Source organism: Anas acuta, chromosome 5 (assembly GCF_963932015.1).
Source record: "Anas acuta chromosome 5, bAnaAcu1.1, whole genome shotgun sequence".
Lineage (NCBI taxonomy): Eukaryota > Metazoa > Chordata > Aves > Anseriformes > Anatidae > Anas > Anas acuta.
Window position 1 is genome coordinate 55,779,421 of NC_088983.1, and position 23,153 is coordinate 55,802,573.

At 34.9% G+C, this 23,153-nt stretch overlaps 1 protein-coding gene across 7 annotated transcripts in view; it reads left to right on the top strand.

Annotated features, from left to right (window-relative positions):
* Positions 1 to 23,153, top strand: part of LUZP2 (leucine zipper protein 2) — a 246,775-nt gene that overhangs the window by 185,403 nt on the left and 38,219 nt on the right. For all 7 annotated transcript variants that reach the window (XM_068684972.1, XM_068684973.1, XM_068684966.1 and 4 more), the window contains 2 exons: positions 13,341 to 13,415; positions 17,473 to 17,637. In XM_068684972.1, the coding sequence (XP_068541073.1) occupies positions 13,341 to 13,415; positions 17,473 to 17,637 (240 nt within the window). The remainder of the gene's footprint in view (positions 1 to 13,340; positions 13,416 to 17,472; positions 17,638 to 23,153) is intronic.

Sequence of the window (23,153 nt, forward strand, 5' to 3'; positions counted from 1 at the left end):
TGTTCCCTTTTAAAGAGGGACAAGAGAATACATTCTAATCTTCTGTAAGTTATTCTCTACTGTCACAGGGAAATACTGTCTGGGGAATAGTTCTGTGTCTGGGATATAGTTCCTTTTATAGTAGGAATAGTGGCCTATGTTTGGCCATGTGAATTATGCTTTAAACTACTTAATCTATATTGAGTAGACATTGTTTCTGATTTTGAAGGAATACTTGAGCCTCCAGCTCAAAAGTAGGTTAGAAATTAGGTAGGGCAGATTCTGATCTAAATGCACTTACTTGCAAAATACAGAAAATGTTTATTTACCTTTTGGTAATATAATATAATAAAAATAATATAATTAAAAGCACTTCGAGAACCTTAGATGTTAACAAATTGTGAAAAGGATGCTGAAGTCATGTGTACTGAGAAGTACATATGCAAATACCTGAAATATCTCTTCGCTGTTAAGTTGATCGTGGACAGAACTGCTGGTTTGTTAATTTGATATATCCTTTATGTAGTCTTTGTCAGTCTTTTTCCTGAGTAAAGTAAAATTGTTTTTGAAGAAAACGGAATTCCAGATTTCTGCTATCCTCCTAGATAGTCATGTGAGATGTAGGAAACAGTAGGTTCAATGTGCTGATCTGTTATGTATTTCGGGTCTGAAGACATTCAATAGAGTAGAAGCTGTTTGGTACAGGGTGGAAAGCTTTTTAAGTACGTGTCTGATCTGATTTGGCTGCTAGATGTGGACAAGGCTAGATATTTTATCATTTCATTTATATTTGCTTTGATACCAACAACTAGACAGATTCCAAGCTATCATTGCTGTTGAAGCTGTTTTGTGAAGCTCTGATTCTTTTTGATAAAAGATCAAAATGGTGCATGAGTAGTCTTCTGACAGCATAGAGAGTAACCAGTGTGTGTGATGATCTCCTGGATGCTAGTTATTGTCATATTATAGGATTTACACTGCTTCCCCTTACCACTGCATTCCCACACCATTCAACCTTATATTTTCTGCCTGCCTTATTGAGGGCTTTAGGGAATTGTATTTCCTGTATAGATATGATTGTTGCAAGCTTCTCATAGCTGTTCGCTGGAAGGATGTACACTTGAGTCTAAGATTTTCACAGGGCATGAGGGAGCACTGCAGTCTGTGCCCATTAAGCTATTGCTTTCTCTGGTGGAATTAATAATGAAGAACCCTAAGAGGGTTTTTTGGTTGTGATTTTTTGGTTTTGTTTTTCATAATCAACATAGAGAAACAGGTTCTTAATGAGCTTTAAATCGCTAACTGTTTTATAACTTTTTAAACTTTAAACTTGTAACTCTTATTGTCAATGAAGCTACTGATTAGAGGTTTGGGGAATAAGTGACCAAAACTTAACAAGTGGTAGTAAATAAAACATGAGTTCTTAATTTTTGGCATGTGTTTACTCTCGTGCTTTCAAAGCATTTTATAATCTTTGTTATGTTGCATGGATGTATGTATATCTTCCTACCTATCTATCTGTATGATAAAGTGCCATGTGATCGATAAGCAAGGGGAGTCACTAAAATTAAGTGATGTTCTCAAGGCTGTGTAGTTGTCATCTCTATTGACATTAGAATTTGAATTCCTTTCTCTGTCAGTGCTCAGTCCCTTAAAACATGCAGTGCAATAACCTTAAAGATCTGACAGAATTGGAAATTTGCTACGTGTCTGAGCAAGGAAAATAAGGAATGATTAATACTAAATTTTCAGCCAAGAGTTTTGATTTTATAGCTCTCTTTTTAAGTAGGTACCTGTTAGTCCTGAATGAGTCCACTCTTAATTAGAATAGTTTAATTATTGATAGTTTAATAGTTAATGTAAAATGCTGATTCATTACCGTATACTTAAGTTTCAATACTTTGCTAAGTTAAAATCGATGTTTGTTTCAGGCATTCATAACAACTTGTTTCCAAATGTGCTCCTCCACCATTCCCTGTCTTCACATCATTTTGTTACATTGTCCTAGAAACCTCATGGTTCACTAAAATAGAGAAGAATTGTAAATATGTTTTGGTATTCTTGAAACACAAGCACATGCGTGTCTGATATGAATACGACATGAAGAAAAATACAGCCAGCATTTACTTTGACTATCACCTTACACAAGTCTCTTGCATATTTGAAACCTTTGTTCTTTTAAATGTACAAGGTGCAAATGGTTAATTGTTATGGCTTGAATAAATGTTTGTTTATTGCTTTGTTATGAATTCCTAAGGATTGTGTTTGAGTTTCAGAAACATCAATTCCATCTGCCATTTAATGTTTTCTTCTTTGGTCATTTAAATTTTGAGGTAAAATACACTGTTCACTACATATTTAGGATGACAATCTAAATATTATGCCCTAATAAGCTCATCATCAATTACTTTAGTAGGTGCATGTCAACCATTGTTATCCAATGATATTGTGAACATATGTAGTTCATTTCCTTTGATCATTAACAATTATTTTAATTAATGCTCAAGTGAAAGTGCAGGTACAGTCCTAGAAAATCAAGTTGAACTGTGAGCAACAGCTAAATAAGCCTATTCTACTGATGTACACCATCTTCATTCCATAGTACCTAAATAAGTAAGTAAATAGCATCAGCTGTATAATAAATTAGGTAACTGCTAATAAATACTCCATATCTGGTCTTACCATGAGCCAGGTAATGTATAATTATGCACCCTCTACTGAGGAGCAAATTGCCTTTTCTCCAGTTGGGTACATGCACATGGCCCACTATTGAAGTGTAGGTGCTAAATATGCATTGTAAATACGTACCTTATGTGCTGACTGTTTGCCTGTGGCCCTGGGGGGTCCTTAGAACTCTTCACAATTTTAGAGGTGCCCAAGCGATGGTGGTAAAGAACCAACTGTGAAACTGTTTCCAAGAAGACAAATGCAGAGGGTAGGTTGTGGGAGGCATCTGGCAGAAGCAAAGAATGAGGTGCTCAAACAGGGAAAGGTGGGGAAGTTAGTGGAGGTGACCAGGAGAGAGGAACAGGACGGGAAGAGGAAGGAATGAAAGAAACAAGAGGAGAATCTTACTCCCAGATGTTGATAGGCTCTGCTGCTCCTCACAGTGATCTAGCTTGTTTCTGCGGTGTAGCCTTGAACCCATACTTTTGCATGAACTGCGACATCACGTGTTTAAAGCGAGATGAAAAACCTTCAGTTTTCTCTTTTGCTTCTAAATAGTGCTTCAGGTACTTGAGTGCTCAATACCTCTAAAAGACTAAACCATACAGTATTATCTTCTCAAACTTGGTCTTGTTTCATAATTGCCAGCGGAGGCCTGTATGAGAAATGGTAGTTGAAATATAATGTTTTTCTTTCAGGAACTTATTTGAAGAAAGTATCGTGGCCTAGGAAAAACCCAAACAGACTTTCTATGGAAGGGGCAAAGGTTGTGTTTAAAAGACTTACCTAACCTGTACTTTTGCCCATGAATTGCATCTGCTTTTGTTAATATTATCAACTAGAGAATTCAGTTGGCTTTACGTATTTGAAAAATGAGGCCATTCATACATTTTAAAGGTTTCTTTGCTATATTGAGAGTATCATAAAATTCATTTTTTCCTCTGAAAAAATGCTTTTTTGGAGGGGAAAAAAAAAAGCATCATTGTTTTCCTTCAACTTTATATATACATTGATTTATTCAGCACAAAAACAATGTTCTTGTCTTGTTGGTGCTTTCAAGTTGCCCTGTAATACTAAATGAAGGTGATAAAAGAAGGTGATAGACTGAGGACAATTTCATACGGACCTGTCACATCAACTTTTCTGAGAGAAAGCTGCAGCTCTTTTCACTTTCAGACGGAATCTCTAGCCTGCAGTGTGCTTGTTCATCTCACTTGTTTCCTCAGTGTCTGAATCTTCTGTGACTTCCCTGGGGAAATTGAGCAGTGCTGCTTAGGACAAACAAAACAAACTATTATAAAATAGCTGTTATAAACATAGCATAATACAAAATAATTAGAGGTGATTTTTTGTTTGTTTGTTTGTTTTTTCCTCAAAGGGATTTTTAAACTGGTGATGTTATTAGGGATATGTTGTATAAGCTACAGACTGACAACATCACATAGCAAAACAATCAAGTAGAATCCGGAAGAGGAAATCTCTCAAAGAAATTTTGCTTTTTAAATTAATACATGTATATTTTTTTCCTTGGTTCTTCTTCCCCGTAACTGTTTGCACACCATTACTGCCTGATGTTATTCTGATCTGAACTAGGTTCTTTTGGTCTGTGTCCATTTACAGTGACATTTGCAAGTAGACACAAAAGTCCAGCTGGGCATTTCATCCATACATTTTTTTGTAGTCTGTACCCACAGTGATCTTTGCTTCTTTTACAAATATTATCACACATTCAGCAGTGATATCATCTTGAGTCATTCATCCCTACTGTACTATATTCTGTGTTTGCTTCAGTGATTATTCCTGTCTGTATTTTACACTTTTACACTTGTCTTTAGGGAATGTCATCTTATTTTCTCCAGTTTGTCAAGATAACTTCAGAAAAAAAAATCCTTCTCCTATGACATGTAGAGTTCTGGTTTGATGTCACCAGAATATTTGATGAGTGTAAGTTTAATTCATGGTTCAGTTCATGAATGATATATAACAGATAAAAACTCTGTCCCCTAAAGAGCTAGTTTGATTATTCTTTTCGGTGTTTTACCAAAAATGATTGTTGTAGTATCTGTAAGTTATAATCTCTTCTTCTTTCCTCTTCCAAACATGGGTATCGTTTCCTCTTTTCCATTCTTCAGGTACTTCATCTACTCTTGGCTGAGCCAGTGGCCAGTGAGGGGCTAGGGTCCTAGAGCCACGTCATAGCATACCATATCATACAGCAATAGAAATGATGATGCACAAATGTGACTAATAGAAGATGGCCAAGTGAAAAGTCTTAATTACTCAGAGTGGTATTCAAAAAAAAAAAAAAAAAAAAAAGCTTTGTCTAAAACCATTTGTCTAAAAATGTTAGGACAAGAACTAAAAATAAATATAACTTACCAGGTACTGTGTAGCGTACAATTTAAATTTGGCTGAAAAGTGAAGAAAAAAAATCAGCACACAGAACAGAGTTGAAAAGAATTTGGAAGACAAAGGCTTAAGCTACACTGTGTAAAAGATATCCTTTGAAATCTGCCCCAGACCTTGAGAACTACTACTACTAATAATTACTAACAATAATTACTCAAAATACTACTACTGCAAATAGTAATTATTTCAAACTATGGTTTGTTCTCTTGCAGTGAGGGTCTTTGTAGAAGAAAGCATTGTGACTACAAGTGTTGCAGAATGTTTCTCTTCATCTTGAGCTATGGAACAATTGTCTTTATCTAGTATTGCTAAAGATTTGTGAGTAATGGATCCAGTGATACAGCAGTTATACAAGCAGATCAGGATCTCAGCAAGCTCAGAATTTATGGAGTGCTTTGCATTTCTTGTTCTAGTTCCATTTGTATACATTGGCTTATGTAGAGCCAGGTAGTAAGATTGATGACCCTTCTCCTTTTGAAGCATTTGCAATACAAATTGCGCTAAGTGCTGCGCTTAGTCTCCATGGTTTAGGATCCCCGTAGGTCTTGTTGCGGGTGGTAGTTCAGTCTTTGAAGCTGCTAAATGTTGTTTTTTTTTCAAGTGATGAGGCTTATGATAATTTTATTACAATGCTTCTGTTAATTATTCACATACTTTTCATGAAGTCAGAGCTTTTGTACACTTCTAGATGTGTAGTTGGATGCTACCCAGTACTGGAAATAAAATGCTCCTTTCAAGCTTATCCACTATTTGTGATTGGATCTGGCTACTTATTGGGTGTAGGAAAACAGTTCGAGACAGGATATTATTTGTTTTTCTCAGTAGTTCAGCACTTTGAGATAGGAAATTTAGATTGGCTAAGGTGATTTTTGTGAAATACATTAGCTCTATTGCATACATACCTGTGGCTGAGATAAAAGGTGGTGAGTGGTGGCTTGATTACTTTTCAGATAACTCTCTTGTTGAGACAGTATACCTAGCATGGGGATAGTTCTGTCATCTATTACTGTGAGTGAATACCTGATTTCATGAAGTGCAAGATTTTTTTTCATCTTGTTTTAGTTGTCTTTCTTTTGAAGTAGGTCAAAAGACATTGAGTACTTTTGTTTTGTTTTGTTCTTTGTTTGTTTGTTTTTGTTTTGGTTGGTTGGTTGGTTTTTATTTCCCTGAATGGCGGTATAATTTACTAACAAAACGTAGAAAAATATATGTAGAAAGTCTTATCTAGACACTTTTTTTTTTTTTTTTTTGGTTAGGGGCTATTTCACAGATTAAATTAACATTTCTTTGCTGTCACATTTTTTCTATTTCAAATACCATATCTTATTTTTTTGTATATTGGTTCTGTAATGTTGCAATCATTCATAATGTGTTAATGTTAGCTGCACAGTAGGAGGCTAAAAATGCAGGCTGAATTGGTTGTGGAAAAATACTTAGAATACTATTTGAAGAAAATTGAAAAAAAATATATATATATATATATATGTAATGAGATGTGGGATACAAGAAAGTACAGGGGTGTCACCATGTGTATTTCTGTGTAAGGATGTTGGTTTATGTATTTGTAACATAATTTATTGTTGTCTTTATTGAACAAAATATCCTTCTGTAATTTTATTAATAGCTTCATGCAATTCCAGAGAACAGGTTTATGAAATGTGAAATACTGTTGCAGTGATTAGTAAGTCAAGTCTATTAGTTTATTGTTAATGATTTTTTTTTATGGCATAGTTTTGAGCATTAAAATGTGTTGAATTTTTTAATGAACTGAAAAATCAAATTTAAAAAGTTTCTGTATGGCCATGAAGATGTAGCCTTAACAATATGGATTTGCATTACAAGTTAATGTGGTCTTAAATAGCTAGTCTGAGTTACTGTGAGATACAAGACTATTCAATGGCCAGCATGAGCTAAAGTTACTTAAAACTAGCAGCAGTAGCTTTACGTTTAACTGGCAGCATTCAGCTATTCAATCAATTTGCATACTTGGTCCAGCTCCCACCAAAATGAGCAGAGTTCTACCATCGATATCAAATTGAAATGGATTGGGACTTTGACTGACATGTTCTAAATAGCATAATTCTAATAATGATTTTGAGTGTGCCCAGTAGAGGTGAAAAATTTAAAAATGTTGTCACATAAAGTATTGAAAAAGTTCAAACTGCCCAAAGGTCAGAGAGAAAATAGGTCTGAGGGAAAGAAATATACCAAGCTGAAAGATGACTTAAAGCCTCAAACATGTACAGATACAAACATGTATTAGGAAAAAGAGGGAACATTTCCCATGAAAGCTATGAATGTGGATCCAGGTGTTCTATATGTCAAAAAGGGACAGGCTTCTGGATGAATAATGCCAAGGTCAGACGTACACCGTCATTTTTCTTCCATGTTTAAACTTCTGCAGCGGTAGATGCTGTATAAATTCCTGAGGAAAAAAATGTGTTTTTGTGGAAATATTAGAACTGAAGACTTGTTACGCTGAGAATACTGGGACAAGACAAGCTGTCAGCCTCCATGCAGCAAGGGAGGGAATGGTCTGGCAGAGGCACAACAAATTGTGAACAGGAAAACCAGGCACCCACAGCAGTGCACACAGCGGAGAAAGCCCCCTTCACCCTCCAGCACTCACTGCAAGCTTTACGCCTGGCTCAGGGTACACGCCATGGAACATGTTGGTCTTCCCTGGTAGTGGAGAGGCTGGAGGAACAGACAAGGTGGTATCCTGAACACCAAATCCCTGTTGGCACCTGGCACGTGTGGGACTCCAGATCCAGACACTCTCCCAGCCCTGGGGCTCCACACCAAACCGTGCTGTGGGGCAATGGCTGTGAGATGGCCTGGCTTTGGGCGTGTCCCACATTAGGTGTACTTCCCAGCAGAGCCAACGTGGAACAAATGCTGAGGCATTCAAAATCAGATACATAAAAATTCTCAAAATAATTGCAGCATGTCACTTAGTCTCCTTCTGCTTGTTCCTGTTTTCTGGGTTGTTGCTGACAGCAAACAGCCACCTATACAATGATGTGCAGTATAAAATACTCAAAATTAATGCAATAAATTTAACATTCATTTGGTAGGATTTTTGAAAATTGTGTTACTATTTGTTAACTGATTGGAACCACTCTAATTATTTATGAATACGCTGGTGTTAACTATGACTGTATATGTTGGATGGTTTGGGCTCTCCTTTGTTTCTCAGCTGAACATGAAGTGCTATTTTAGAAAATGCAAGCTTTGAGATAGCTATCTCATGAAAGGCACTTCTAAGTTAAGTGACATTGCCAGAAATACTAGGTCTATTTTCTTTCATATTTTCCTGGCTGAACTGTACTCTTGACTAGAAAGGTCAGATCTTAGAAGGAAGCCTCAAACCCAAAGAGCTAAAGTTTCTGGCAAGACTTGAACCTCTTTCAAGAAAAAATGAAGTAAATATTCATAACACACTACTGAAAAAACGCCCAGAGCATACCGGTATGCCTAAAATGCATTTTAAAATGCTTACTTCCTCAAAGCAGGTGTCCTTACTACCTAAATTAATAATAAAATTGTTTAAAGAAGGTTGACAGGAAAAAGAAAGAACAGCAGGTTGTTTTATTCATGTTGATTGGTTAGCAATGGGCAATAAAATTTAATGCTAAACCATAATGTGCTCTGGCCTGAGCCAATGGAAGACCAGGCACAAATGTTAGTGCTGTGGCTTCCTGTGTATTGTCTGAGTGTGTTTCCACAGGTAAACAGCTATTTAGTTTAGAGCTTGAGTACTTTTGTACAACCCCAGAAAAATGCCATCTTGCTTCCAATGTAAATGGTTTTTATGTGAAAGAAAAGTGTGCAGGCCAGGGAACTTGAAGTGAAACTTCCACTATAAAACCCACAAAGGTCTTATTTCCTTTTTCATGTATACTCAAGCAGTCACAAATAAGAGAGAAAAGCATGGTGGCAGCAACAGGAATCAAGAAAACTTAGAATTTTACAGAAATGATGCTTCTAACTGACTTTTACTGCTGTTAGAAGTGCTTTAAGTGCAACTGAGATGTTTCTGAACATCTGGCTGTAGGTATACACCTGATTAACAGGAATCGCTGCCAAAAAGTTTTATTCTCAGTTATATTTTACATACTCTCCATACAGTTACATACTCTGTGAACAGTAGAATTCAGAAGCATGAGTCTGTGTTTTTCTAAGATACAAATAATGCTTACAGAGCAAGCGCAGAAAATTTATATTTACTGGGTAATTTATTCAAGTTTAGCAGTTGTCCCAGTTTTCAGTTAAATGGTTTCCAATTAAAAAGTTGTCCTAGTTAGACAATATAATGAATTATGAAATAAAATGTTGTATGCTAAATATTTTATCATTTTTCAAAGTATTTGTTTAATGACTATTTTTTTTAAAAAGTTCAAAATTTAACATGATAAAAAATCACTTAGTCAGTCATGTTCTTTAATTAAGCATTATCTGTGATAACTTTATCTTCAATAACCAACAATTCTTGGTATGTGTAAAAAAAAATAAGGTTAAAATGTTTTATAATAAACAGCCAAATTAAAACATATCTTAATCATCCCCTGAAGAAAATTCATAAAGAGACTAGAAATAGTTATGGTTATTTTAAGCAGTTAGAAGTTAAAAACAAAAACAAATAAAAACAATAAAAAAATCCATCACCATTTATATTTTATTTAATATTGAATGAATTTGCACGTGTTGCATAAACTTTCTGGGGAAAAAAATGCTAAAAGCTTTTAAAAATATTTTTAGGCGGTTCTAATGATTGTTTTGTATTTTTAATAGCCATGTCTCCCTTTTTTTATTTTGATTTTTGTACTTATGCTTGGAAAAAATTAAATATGGCCATTCTGTATTGTGTAATTCACAGTGAGTAAGGGTAGGTATATTTGTATGTGGATTTGGTCTAGAAAAGTGTACTTTATGGATAAAAATTGCTCAGTGCATTCTTTCAGAGGATGAAAAATTGATTTATCTCAGTTTTGTCTGTAAGATCTGATTCTGTGAAAATGCCGAAGGGAAACAACATTTTTGTTTTCCCAGACCGTGCTTTGCAAGGGTCTTTTCCTCCCTATCAAAACTTGCCTTGTGTAGTTCTACTGGTATTTTGTATTTGTTCTACATTCAGTCTCTAAGGCACATTAATTGAATTGGGGTCCTTATCAATCTTTTTAATTGAAATAGCAGTGAAGCTATTGTGATAAGAATCCAGGCTTGATAGATAAAATTTTCAGAAAAAAAAAAAAAAAGATAATAAAAAAACTCATTCTGCCATTTGTGGATTTTTAAGTAAATAAACATCAGTATTTCTAAGTGAGTAGTTGATTAAAAAAAAAAAAAAAAAGAGAGAGAGAAAAAAACATTTTTAATGCCAGGATTTTATTGTTACTTAATGTCAGTTGAATGGTTATCAATATCTGACTCAATATTGAGCCAGATTATCAATATTGGCTCAGTAATCTGTGAAATAAAACCAGTATATGTGAAAGATACAGATAGCTTGCCCATCAAAATACTATGATATTACCAAAAATAAGAATGAGGATAAATGAGGATATGTGCATCATAAACGATGCGTCATAAATGATGCACATAGACGAACTTTACTAATAAATATTAGCCTGTCCTTTGGAAGAATACCTTTTCACTGTAAACTGAAAATGTTTTACTTGATATGAGTTGTGTTACCACTGTGTGTTAGATTAATTAATTCTTTTTAATGACAGGTACCAATTAAAGAAATTAAATGCTTATCTTCCAAGTTGATTTTAATATGACTGCAGTTTCATTGAGAACAGTGAATTATATAGTATTAGACATTCTTCTGAAAAGAAAGAAAGAAACAGCTGTCACCTGTAACTACAGTTACCTGCTTTCTATTAACTACCCGGATTTTCAGTCATCTGAGTAATTTACATATCTAAGAAAACCAGACACCTTGAAATGTGTGAATCTCCTATTCCACTGATTTAAACTTCAACACAGATGGTGCTGAATGCAAAAGTAGTCTAACAACAACAAGTGGCAATCCATCATCCTCTTTGTAGTCTTAATCCTTAGCAACACACACCATCAGAGATGCCATTGTGGCCTCTCACCATATAAACACTATTTTGTATAATTTCATTTTTAATGATAAGTGAAATTATATATACTCCTTTTCAAATGTTACTCATATTTTAATATGTATTCATTTGTTTAACTAGTGTAGAGTATTTTAATAAGTAACAAAAACTAAAATGTTAATGATGTGAGAAATTACTTGGTCTAGTTCTAGTATCTAATGAGAACTGTCTCTGACAGAACCAAATTCAATTTCAGTCTTTAAAAACATAGAAATGTGCTTATTGTCTGTGTTATGTACTATCTTTACTAACAACTGCTAATGTTGCTGAACTTTAGGAAAATTCTTGTATGGTAATACACGTTTTCCTCTCATAAAGTCTAGTTAAATTATGCAAAATCTAATGAAATCAAGATTCCTTCTGTATTGCCTGCTCTGTCATGCTGATGAGCTGAACCAGTTGTCTGATCTCTGGTCTGCATGTGACAGTGACTAGTACCAGCTCGACGAAATGTGATGCAGTGGAAATGATGGAATGTGGTCACGAGAGACTTCCCTGCATCTGAGCAAGAGGTTGACTTCTGCTTTGAAGCAAGATTGCCTTATCATACATGTTTTTGACTAATGAAACTGTAGCTGCTCTGATAAATCTACAGATAAATGTCTAAGCCTGTTTTAAAATGTGACTAAGTAGTTGTTTACATGATCAGGGAAATAAAAATGTCAGGCTTTTGTCTTTTTATCAGCCAGTACAGCCTAATGCTAACAGACATCTCCTGAGGTATCTGCTAACAACCACAGGCCTGTCAAAGCTATACGTATCACCTACAGTATGCGCTGCAAGTAGTCATTGCACCAACACGTAAACCAAGTTAAATGTGCTTTGTGGAGCTTAAGCTAAAACAGCATTTATGTCGTGTGGCTACACATAACACTATGCTACAGTCAGTAAAGTATGTCTGATCTTGAGAAGTCTGTCAAGAAAACTGTCTGTCTGGGTTAAACCTCTGAAACCTAGTAGGTAAGGGGTGGCAGTAAAGAAAGCATGCTTGCAAATACTTGGTCAAAATTGAAATGTGTTGCTCTTCCTAAAAGAGAAATGAGCAATGTATCCGATTACTCTCCATGCACAAAATGTGCATTGCCTAGTCAGAATTTCAGAGAGAAGAAAACCTGATAGTCTAATACCTGTCTACTCTTACCTTCATAAACTGGGAAAACAAGAAGTAGGCTGTTATTGCAAAAGCAATAGTAAAAGAAAGCTTAAAAAAAATAAAATGTACCATCTTCCTTCTGGTTACATAGTAATGTGCTGTTAATGACGGAGCTGAGAACTGCAGGAATCTGGGAGCTCCTACTGCCCCAAAGTGGGAAGCTCCTGCAGAGAATGAGTTTCCCTGAAATGAGAAGCCTGTTCAACTGTGTCTCGTTCCCAGGGAAGGAAAGAGGAGAGAAAATCATTGTATTTATTTACTGAGTTTTTAAAGCACCTCCTAAATGTCTGCATTCAATATATTGCGTATACTTTGTAGAAAGCTAGATCTCCTCCCAAAGGACTCGGCAGACAAATAATGTGCAAGGTAAAAAGCAAACAGGCCTTCTGAATAGGGTACAGACTGGGTGCCTGAATCTGACTTCAAGTACAGATCTCCCCAAATGCTTTCTTCCTATGTATTGCATAACTAGTTATTCCTGTGAATTTTCCTTTCATATCTCAAGGGAATGGAGATGGAGAAACAAATCTGAAGTTAACCCCTTGCCTACCAGCAGATAGTAGCATCTCATAAGGAATCCACATGTGTGAATATTTGGATGCTTCCTAATTCGTGTGTTTATTCCTAGTTACATTACTGTTAATAAGCCCATGTTTAAAAGTGCAAAATTCTGTGTTGAATTACAAACAGAAGTAAGATAAATGAACAAAATAATGAAACCTGTTTGAACACTTGCATTTTTCAGAAGGATACTATGGAATAATCATAAATATAGTATGAAATATCTTTTACTGCTGACATTGAAATTAAAGAGTAAACATGTGTTCACAGATTCTGCAGATTTGAGCCCTGTTCCCACATAAAAATACATGTTCTCAAGGAAAAAAAAATAAATATCTCTTGAGGCCTTGTCTTTTGGCAACCAATTCTGACCCAATTCATTAAAATAAATAAATAAATTGTAGATTATATCAGCTTTTTCTTCTTTATTCCCACAGGCACAACAGCTAACAGATCTGGAGCAGAAACTAGCAGTTGCAAAGGATCAATTGGAAAAGGCAGCACTTGACAAAGTAAGAAGTGTAACGTGATGTAAGCACGTTTGTCAGCTGTGAATGTTTCAGTGTAATTTGACAAAAACAAATGGAATTATTGCAAAAATTCAGATGCATGCTTAATTGCACATACCTGGGAGTTACCTTATTGAAGTCAGTGGAACTAATTACAATGTGTGAAGTTAAATTCAGCTGCAAGTTATTTAAGAGGAGGGAAATCAAGTTAGAAATAAAGATCTCAAAGACCCACTGAAAGCAGAATGCTCTTTATGCATTCAAATGCACTAATGAGAATATGCCTGTTAACTGATATAATTTTATCTGAGGTTTAGTCTGGATAGAAATGTCTGTCGCTTGTCGGGATCAACTTATGTGACAGAGTGAGCTCTTCAGAGGGCAGAAGAGCACTCTCAGGACGGGAGGCCATGAGAAATCCTTAGGGAAGCAGTTTATCAGACAAGAAAACACTTCAATATACTTCTGAAGACTATTCTTTTAAATGTTTGTATGTACATATATATATTGTTTTTAATAGTTTTCTGCTATTTTCAAGTTCCATTAAGCATGAAGAAAGTATGCCCCTTGCATGAAAGCATTTTTTGTTGGTTATTAGTATTACAATAATTGAAATTGTCCTTTTGATGAAGGATTTACCTCCAGCACTTCAAAATGTCATCTACATAAGCAATGATCACAGTAGCACTATCCAAACCTGAGTGTGTTTCTGATATATCAGGTATTTTTTACTTGTACACTGAACTGACCTACTCCACATATTAATTGAAAAATGTATACATATACACAGGCATGCTCCCTCACTAGTGCTGTCTGTGGCAATGACAAGAGGACAGTGCGTGTAGGAAACATATTCTAAATGCAGTTATTATAATGCAGACGCATCTGAAGGAGAAAGTAAAGAACGTTTGACATCAGGAACTTCTAATGAGAATGCTATTAAGAAATTCAATCTGCAAATTAAAAGGGGATTTGCAGCACACTCAGCTGACTTATCTGACCCTGTGTTTCATTCTTAGGAAATATTATAGAATTTTAATTTAGGGCTAGGCTTACTAGAAGCCTGCTGTTGTCTTCTGGTAAATAATCACTGAGAAAGTCTTTGGGATGGCATCATTGCTCACATGCTGTGCAAGTGCAGTGGAAATGAAGCAGGTAAACAGGAGTTAAACAGCAGTGCAAATGAAGGAAAAGGATGAAGTTCACACCAGTGAAATTGCAAACAGCAATATGAGACTAGAAATAGCCATGCTTGACTAGTTCTAACAGCAGAGTAATAAGACTATTTAAGCTTCAGGTACCTTTTTGCCCTGGTCGCGAGCTTTCTTGCTGAACTAAAAATAGTTAGAGATGTCCAATCGTCCATCCGTGTCTTCAGTGAAGACTTGGCCATAACCGTTTTGAGAATGTTAACACATGTAGTTTCTGCTAAAGGAGTGGAATAGGTGTAGAAAGCAGAACACATTTTTGGAGCATGAGCTGTATTGGAAATGAATAATTGAATGATTGAGTCTCAAACTGTGCCTATAAATAGGCATAAAGTAGTATTTTTCCTTTGGGAGGATATCAAAATTCTCTTCTAAATGTTTGTTTTAAATAATTTTTGCACTGATGGTAGACTCAGTGTTGCTCAGCAGTGTATTTATAATGCAGCATTTTTCTAGTTCCTGTGAGGGATCCTTGGAAAACTGACATTTTTTGCATTACCACAGCCCAAAGTATTCTGTACTGCATTCAACCATATATCAAGAGTATAAACAGGTCTAGTAAATATAAAAAAAAAAAAAACAACACAAAAAACATGCATTGTGTTTTGACGATGTTTTTGACAGACAGTCTATTTGACCCATGATTGGGTATATCCAATGTCACTGAGAACTTTGTCAAATGACATCTTTGGTTCTGATGTTTTTTCCTTAAGTTGTACTCTTGTGCTGCCCATTTATAAAGCTATTATCTGCAAAGTCAAAATTGAATTTTGCTACCCTCAGGATGAAAACAAAACAGATTATTATGCTTTTACATCTGTAACGACAAAATGGCTGGCTGTACCCAAGACAAAGCAAGCATTGACAAACAGCAGAGTGAGGTGAGAGGATGATAAATTATCAAGAGGATTTTAGGGATCAAGAGGCTATTTTCCCCTCAGAATCAAGAGGAGTCCATGTTTATTATCGTGAACGTGTTTGCTGATGTTTAGTGGTGGTGCATCAGGTGCCCAGGCATACACACGCAGGGTGTAGGAAGCATTCAGGGTCATGTAGTGCTATAATGATTGAGTCCATATCTTCAGGCCAAATTAGACAGCCTACTGCCTCTGCCAATTTAGCTGATTTGGGCTTTGTCAAATGGCAATTTCTGTTCTCTGTGTAGTCTGTTCTTGAAAAGGCAGATAAAAAGATATATAACAGAAAATAAGAGTGCTCAGATTTTCTCTTGTCACTTAAAAATTAAAAGATCCCAAGTCAGATGGATGAAGTAATCCTTACTGTTTTACACTGCCATTAGGTCAAAGATTTACCATCCTGGCTCAAGGTTCATACATTTTAATTAGTTACTCATACAAAATGCTGGCCTCTTTGATGATAATCTAGCTTTCCTTCTCACTGCACACATCTTAAGTGAAAGACACTCCATTTTGTCTGTTTGCAAACAAATGAACTCCTTTCGATCTCCTGTTTCTTTGATTTTCCTTACTGAGCTCTGTGCGAACAGTTTTTTGTGATTGTCTTTTGTCCTGCCAACTGAAGTGTTCCCTGCTGACTCTTGTTTATTTACTCTTTTTTTTTTTTTTTTTTTTTTTTAATAAGTGGTGTTTATTTCTTTCAGACTGTCTTTCAGACTGTCTCAGTTATGTGATAGAGTCCCTAGCTGAATTTCAATGGAAGTTATCTGACATAAAACAAAAATATTAGCCAGGATCTAAGAATAGTTATTCAGCAAATGAACGAAACCAAGATGATGTATGCTAAACCCCTTTGCTTAAGATACTTATTCATACAACTGTAAATATTTTGATGCCATCCATATAACATTTGACATGTAGTATGTTATATTTTACACATCTATTTCCCATCAGTTTTTGCCACAGTATACTTCATGATCCTTTATGCATCTCTTTATGTATCTTCTAAAAAATCTTTGAAGGACAAAATGTGTGGATGTATTCTGTATTTCTAGGTGTAATTTTAATACAAACACTAAAAGCGAGATTTTTTTTTAACACCAAATGCTGAGTAACTCCCCCTGAAATAAGTATAATAAAATTACTTCAATAACTAAGGTTTGGCTTAAGTGGCTTGCAATGATAGAACTAAGATTTAAAAAGAGATTTCTCCAGTACAATAGTTATCTCACTGTTCATACTGCCTCCACTTATTTCAGTGACAGACTGTTGTTTTGATTAATATATCTATCTGTATTTTTATGAGCAAAATGGCAGTATTCTTTCTCAAGTTACAAGCACTGTCTTGTAATTATGGGAATAGCAGTGTATTCTCCAATTGAAAGGTTATAGCACAATAATGGATATGGACAATCAAATTCATAACAGAATTGAAATGCCTGTGGCCTATTATATGGCACAATAACATAATATGCACATGTATGTACACGAGGGAAGTCATACTTGTGTTGGATTAAAATCAATCTTTATAACATGAAAATTACTAATTATGCTGAATATTATAAACAAAATTCCATGAAAGGCCTGTCTTTGCAATACTTGTGTAACATGCTTCTTTCTATTATTATATGTGAAAATATGATATTTGTTGTATTTTTGTTCTTTTAAATATAAAATATTTAATAAGTATTTGCAATAAACGATATGGATAAAATACATGGATGAAAAGGAAGAGTGCCATGACTTTTTAAAGTTTCATGTTTAATAAACAGTAAGTTCATCTATTTAAAAACGTCACTAAACAGCCTTCATTTTTCCTGTTAATAAGAAAAAACAGCTGGTTCTAAATGTGGTGTTTAATGTAGAGAGAGAAAGCAAGCAATTGTGTTCATTATAACACGTCTTGGAGAATTGGTGATTTCTTATTTTCCCCAGGAGTCACAGCTGAAAGCTCTGAAGGAAACTGTGCAGCTTTGCCTGTCTTCTGTTCTGCACAATCAGCCTCCTGCTATGAATCGAATGCCTACAAAACCAGCTGCGAAGCTGACACCCCTAGCTACAAAGGGCTCAAAAGTTCCATTTCAAGTGGCAAGCACCAAGGTATGGTTTCTCCCTCACTTTTTTTTTTTTTTTTTTTTAAACATCTTTGAGTGTTTGTCCTGTAGGATCATCAAACTGGAACTAAGGAAGATTTAAAATTCATTGAAAGATTAGGATGAATTTGGAAGATAGTTCTAAGCCTGTTTCCGATGTCAATAAACTTTTACAAAGTTGGGAACTGGGTACTTTTATTTGCTGAAGAACAAAATTCTGTCACTTGCTAAATGGACCATGTTTGCATAACAAATCTACGAGGAAGATGGATTTATATCAAAAACAAGTGAGAATGCTAATTCATAGGATTATTTACCTGACAGACATTGATAATGTGTTTGTGGCATTACAGCACTCAACAGTAACACAGTTTGTATTTTCCATAAAAAAGTCTAATATAAAACCAGAAAACAAGCTGGGAAACCCAAACAGAATTTGCCAAAAGGGATCTTTGACTCACACAACATATCCAGGAAATGGGAACAGAGTTTAGGAGAAAGTATAATTTTAAAATAAAATAAATCTTTAATGCAGTGTTTTGAGTAAATAGATTAAGGCATTTTAATGCAGTCAAGGTTTAACAGTGATTGACAGCTATCCTGATAATTTTCATCTCCAGGGTTACATTTTGCTTCTGTATTCAACTGGCTCAATAAATCTAGCACAAGCCTGTGATTTCAATTACAAAAGGAAATGTTACAGAAGGATGATGGATGGACAATTTAATATCCACCTTAAATTTCCATACTCATTCCTGAAATAAAAATGGGAATTGCCAATTCATAGTCAATTTGTAATTTTTATATAACAGCTGTTAATAAACACTATTAGTACAGTGGTTGGAGCCAAAAATTAGTAATCTTTCTGGGTGTAATGAAAATTGAAATATAATTTCAGACATCAGAATGTAATTATAAAACTGGATCTCATGTTGCTAGTCTTAAAATAACTATTGGAGGTTCCTTAACTGTTTTACAGGAAGAAAACTTCACATCAAAAAAAAAAAATCATTAACTCTTGAAACAAAGCAGTGTATTAATAGCAACCTATGGGGATATCAGTGTCTATTTAGATTAAGATTACTAGTTATCTACAGATCTAATCTACAGATATTAATCTACAGATTAAGATTACTGCAGCAATGTGGGCTCTTCTCATGGGACTTGCAGGCTGAGCTTCACCCTGGGATCCCTTGAGCACATTTTTCCTAATGAGTGTGTCTGTAGAATGGTCTGCTTTCTTCTTATTGTCTTTTTCATCAGGTTGCGAATGTTTGCGCCTGTCATGAAAGCATAGGTGCACTGAAAGATAAGGCTGAAAAAGTCACTGTGTCTGTGTTTAATATTGATATAGGGTCAGAGGCTTTGAAGTATTTGAATTCTCTTTGGTTTTGCAGGTATTATTGTAGTGCAAAATGTGAATACAACGTAGAGATTAAAATTGCATTTTTTGACATTTGATTGAAACACAAAATATTCTTCATTCTCTTTCCATAATCAAATAGATTTTGTGTTTAATGTTCCTGTTTATAAAATGTAGCAGTATTTCCATGCCGCAGTCTAAGTCCGCTCTATCCCACGAGTGCTTAAGTAAGTTATACTGTCTCTTTAATAGACATTGCTCACATTTCTCTGCACATGGCACATGCCATGAAAATGTCTGCAAAAATAATGGTTTGCAGTCCTGCTCTTCCACACATTGACACCTCATTATTATAAATCTGTGTGTTATCTGTGATTATAAAACCACTGAAATCTGCTACTGTGAAATAGGTTGTCAAGTAATCATAGTCTGTCCAGAATTATACTCTCTACATCTGTGCTGTATTATGAAAGGCTTCTTTTTTATGACACCCATTCTTATGCATCTTTTCCTTGGCTTTGTTTTACTCTTAAACCAAGTAAATCTAACTACAGGTGTATCGTTTTCTCTATTACATTTGCATAAACATTTCAATATAACAGGATAGTATTTATGTGAATGTAAATGTGTTTGATTACTTTAAATAAGTTTTCCTATGTCAAAATGGGAACTTCGGATGAGCGGTACTTAAGCATCTTGTCATGTCTGATAAGCAGCAGTTTAACCTTCAGGAAAGAAACGATCATTTGTGTGGCAAATATCTTATTTCAAAGATATTCTTATCCAGCCTAAAAAGTGTTTTCCAGAAGCGTCAAACTTATTTTAAATCTGTGACAGGGTACATCATACGATGTATGACATCAGTATCGCTTCGGAACAGTCATCTACGAGATTGGGCTGCTTCTCATTAAAAACAACTCGGATATAAAAGTTGTATTTCTGTAGAGAAGATGCTTAAAACAACATGGTATAGATAGGATAATTAGAAATTAAATTGACAGATTTCTTATGAAAGGTTCATTTTAAAAAGATGATTTGCTATGGATCTATTTGGGTCTTTCAGGAAGCTAATATGAAGAAATCTAAAGTAAGTTTAAAAAAATCAATGTAAATCTGTGAGAAAAAAAGTGCATAAATCGGGGGCAAAATAGCTGGATTTTGCTATCCTAATCTGGATAGCTCAGGAATTTTGAATAGTGAGTGGTAATGGGAAATTCTTACATTTGCTTAAATTGATCAGAAGCAGTATCAGTCTGATGCACATTTTGCTATGTTTTAAATGAGTTAATATGTAAAATTTACTACAGTGTAAAATACAGGATTAGCAGTAATATTTCAGACCAAACCTACTTGAGCCATCATATACCCATCATAACACAGATGTCAGTGGTGAAAGTATTTACCATTGAAAATGGATTGAAGACTGTGTGTGAGTTCAATGGCAGTAACACCTCCAAGGAAACCACACACAATCAGAAAGTTGGCCATTAATCTTGATCTATGAGGTCTTTAACTTTCTAGATCATGACAATTCTTTTTATTATATAGTTTCTTTTTGCACCATCGTGTCCCAGCAAGTAACCATTCTGTATTCTGGAAACGGAAAATCTTCCCAAGTGAGTTTAGAGTTGCCAGAGCTGGCTTCAGTGGCAGCAATTTCCTTGCCTCATTCCCATGAACAGAAGTCATGAGGAAAGAGATAAATGATGATGATGAGGAGGGCTAAAACTCCACTTCGCTCTCCCTTTAAATCTCTAAATCAGTGCCTAAGGACCTGGAATTTCATAGGCATTTAGGTACTGGAAGAGTGTATTGCTAATGGATAGATATTATAACATTGACTAGATTACCCACCACGGGAAATGTGGTTTGGGGTAATTTGTAAATTGTGTACTGGTTCTGACTTCCTGTTGAGGTCTTTTCTGCACTAACTGTAGCTTGGCATAAAAAACAACTCAGAAGTTGTTCTCTTCTCAAATATGTGGAGTTATTAGGTGGAATGCATTCTTACTCAGTTTGTTTTAATTCCCCTTTCTGAAAAAAAAAGCTAACATTACACTTAATAAATATTTTATTTAATAGACATCATTCAAATATATTTGGCTGTGGAGTGTAAAGATACCTGTATGTAGAATGGAACCAAATAAGATTCAGTAATTTGGAATATTAATGGTATACCAAAATCAGAAGTGAAACAGAGAAAAAGTTTCTATTTGCAGTGGTGAGGTTGAATACAGAAATAATGGGCCATACGGTGACAAGGATACCAGAATAATCACATTGCTCCAGGGTGTTTTTGCCTAACGTTGTTTCACATATTCCCCAAATGAATTCTTTCATTATAAATGCCCTGTGGGTTTTTTTGTATTTTGTGAACTGCACTATTTTAAGAGTAGAAATATCCAAGAATTTGGAACTGTGAAGAAAATAACAGCCCCTTCCCATACAGTGCATAATTTGAAAGAACACATTAAATGCCACTTCAGTGTCCTAGTCTTGATAGAGAATATATAGACTGAGTATGAATGAGAACTATCCTGTAGAAAAGTAGGGAAACGGCTATTCCAGTGTGAATGCATTGAATGCATTTTTAAAAGGTAGAAAAATCTCACAAAAAATTTACACTTTCCTCCTGGCAACTGCTGCAAGGAGCTCTTGCCTCTGTATTGGATATTCTGACTATTTTGTATTCCAACATACATGGATCAATGTAAAAATCCAGAAAATTTTAAGTACTGTGGGCTATCATCCTTTCTCCCAGAAATAAATATACTTCATGTGCTATCTAAATGAGTTTCAGGAAATTAATACTAGCTTTAAGCTTAGGAAAGTGTTCTTCTGGGCCTCAGCTTGTGAAACTGTTCAAGGAAGGTACATGTCTGGGTATTTGGTCAGAACAAGCCAGACAGAAAAACATTTTGGAATGGCCATGTAGAGCCCGAGCCCAAGTTTTCTGTGTTGGCACTTTTATGTATTTAGGTTAAATTTAGGCTTGCAATTATTTTGAAGGCATAATGAGCATCTACTAAAGACACTGACCAGCGCTGCTGAAAATATGAGATGCCTTTACTGTGAGGAATCTAAGTTTCCTGACTTAAATTAACTTTTTCAGGGTTTGGTGGTGGTTGTTGCTGTTGTATGTATGTGTGTTTTTTAACCTAGAAAAAGGTTATGATTCATCTAGGGAAACAGAACATTTCTTAGGCTCTAGACCCTTAACCATTTCATTCTACAAAACCAGAAATGATTGATATAAATATTTTATATGAACTAATGATAGAGTAGTTAATTACCTGTACTGAATATTAGTTATAGAAAATTGTGTATCATATTACTGATAAGACTAGGATATTATAGTGATAATTGACTAGAAATTTGAAAGGAACTGTAATTACATGTGTAGATTTCTTCAAAATATGCATAAACATTTTGAAAGACTGAAGAAACATTTGGAATGTGTAGGTTGGGTCTGTCCGTGTTTATGAAGGCTGAACAATTTTTTTTTTAATTTTAATATTTATTTGTAGATCATTGAAAACTAATACAATAGCTTTAGATTAAAGAAAAAATAACCAGCTGAGTGTAGCATTATATCATCTCATCCTTTTCCCTTTGTAGGTCAGAACACAAACTTAGAACAAATTACTAAAGGAAATAATTTCTGTTTTCTAAAAGTGGAACTATTACTGATCAGATAATGTGTTGTAATATTCCAGTATAAATGAAGGTTCTGACTCCTGAACAAAGCAGCTGAAAATTTGTTGCTCAAAAAAATATGAAAAAAAAATACGTGACTAAAATTGTGGATTTACTTGTGTCATAAGAAAGATTAAGACTCTAAAAGCTTTTCAAGTGCATCTGATTATTTTTACTTAGGGGCGACCTCTGTTGCTACAACATGCTGAAAAAATAACTAGGAAATTATTTCTCCTTAGGTAGTAAATTTCAATCTGACTTGTATTGTGTCAGGAAGCATTCCAAATTTTGTTGGTAATAACCCCACTTCAGAGATCAAATGACAAGTCAAAGGTGTTTTGAAAAATACAAGATGTTAGGCTGAATTTTAAAAAATGTTAGTGTAAGGGATTAGATACTTGACATTCACAATATGCATATGCTTTTTGGTTACATAGTCTCTCTTTCATGGGAGAAAACCAAAG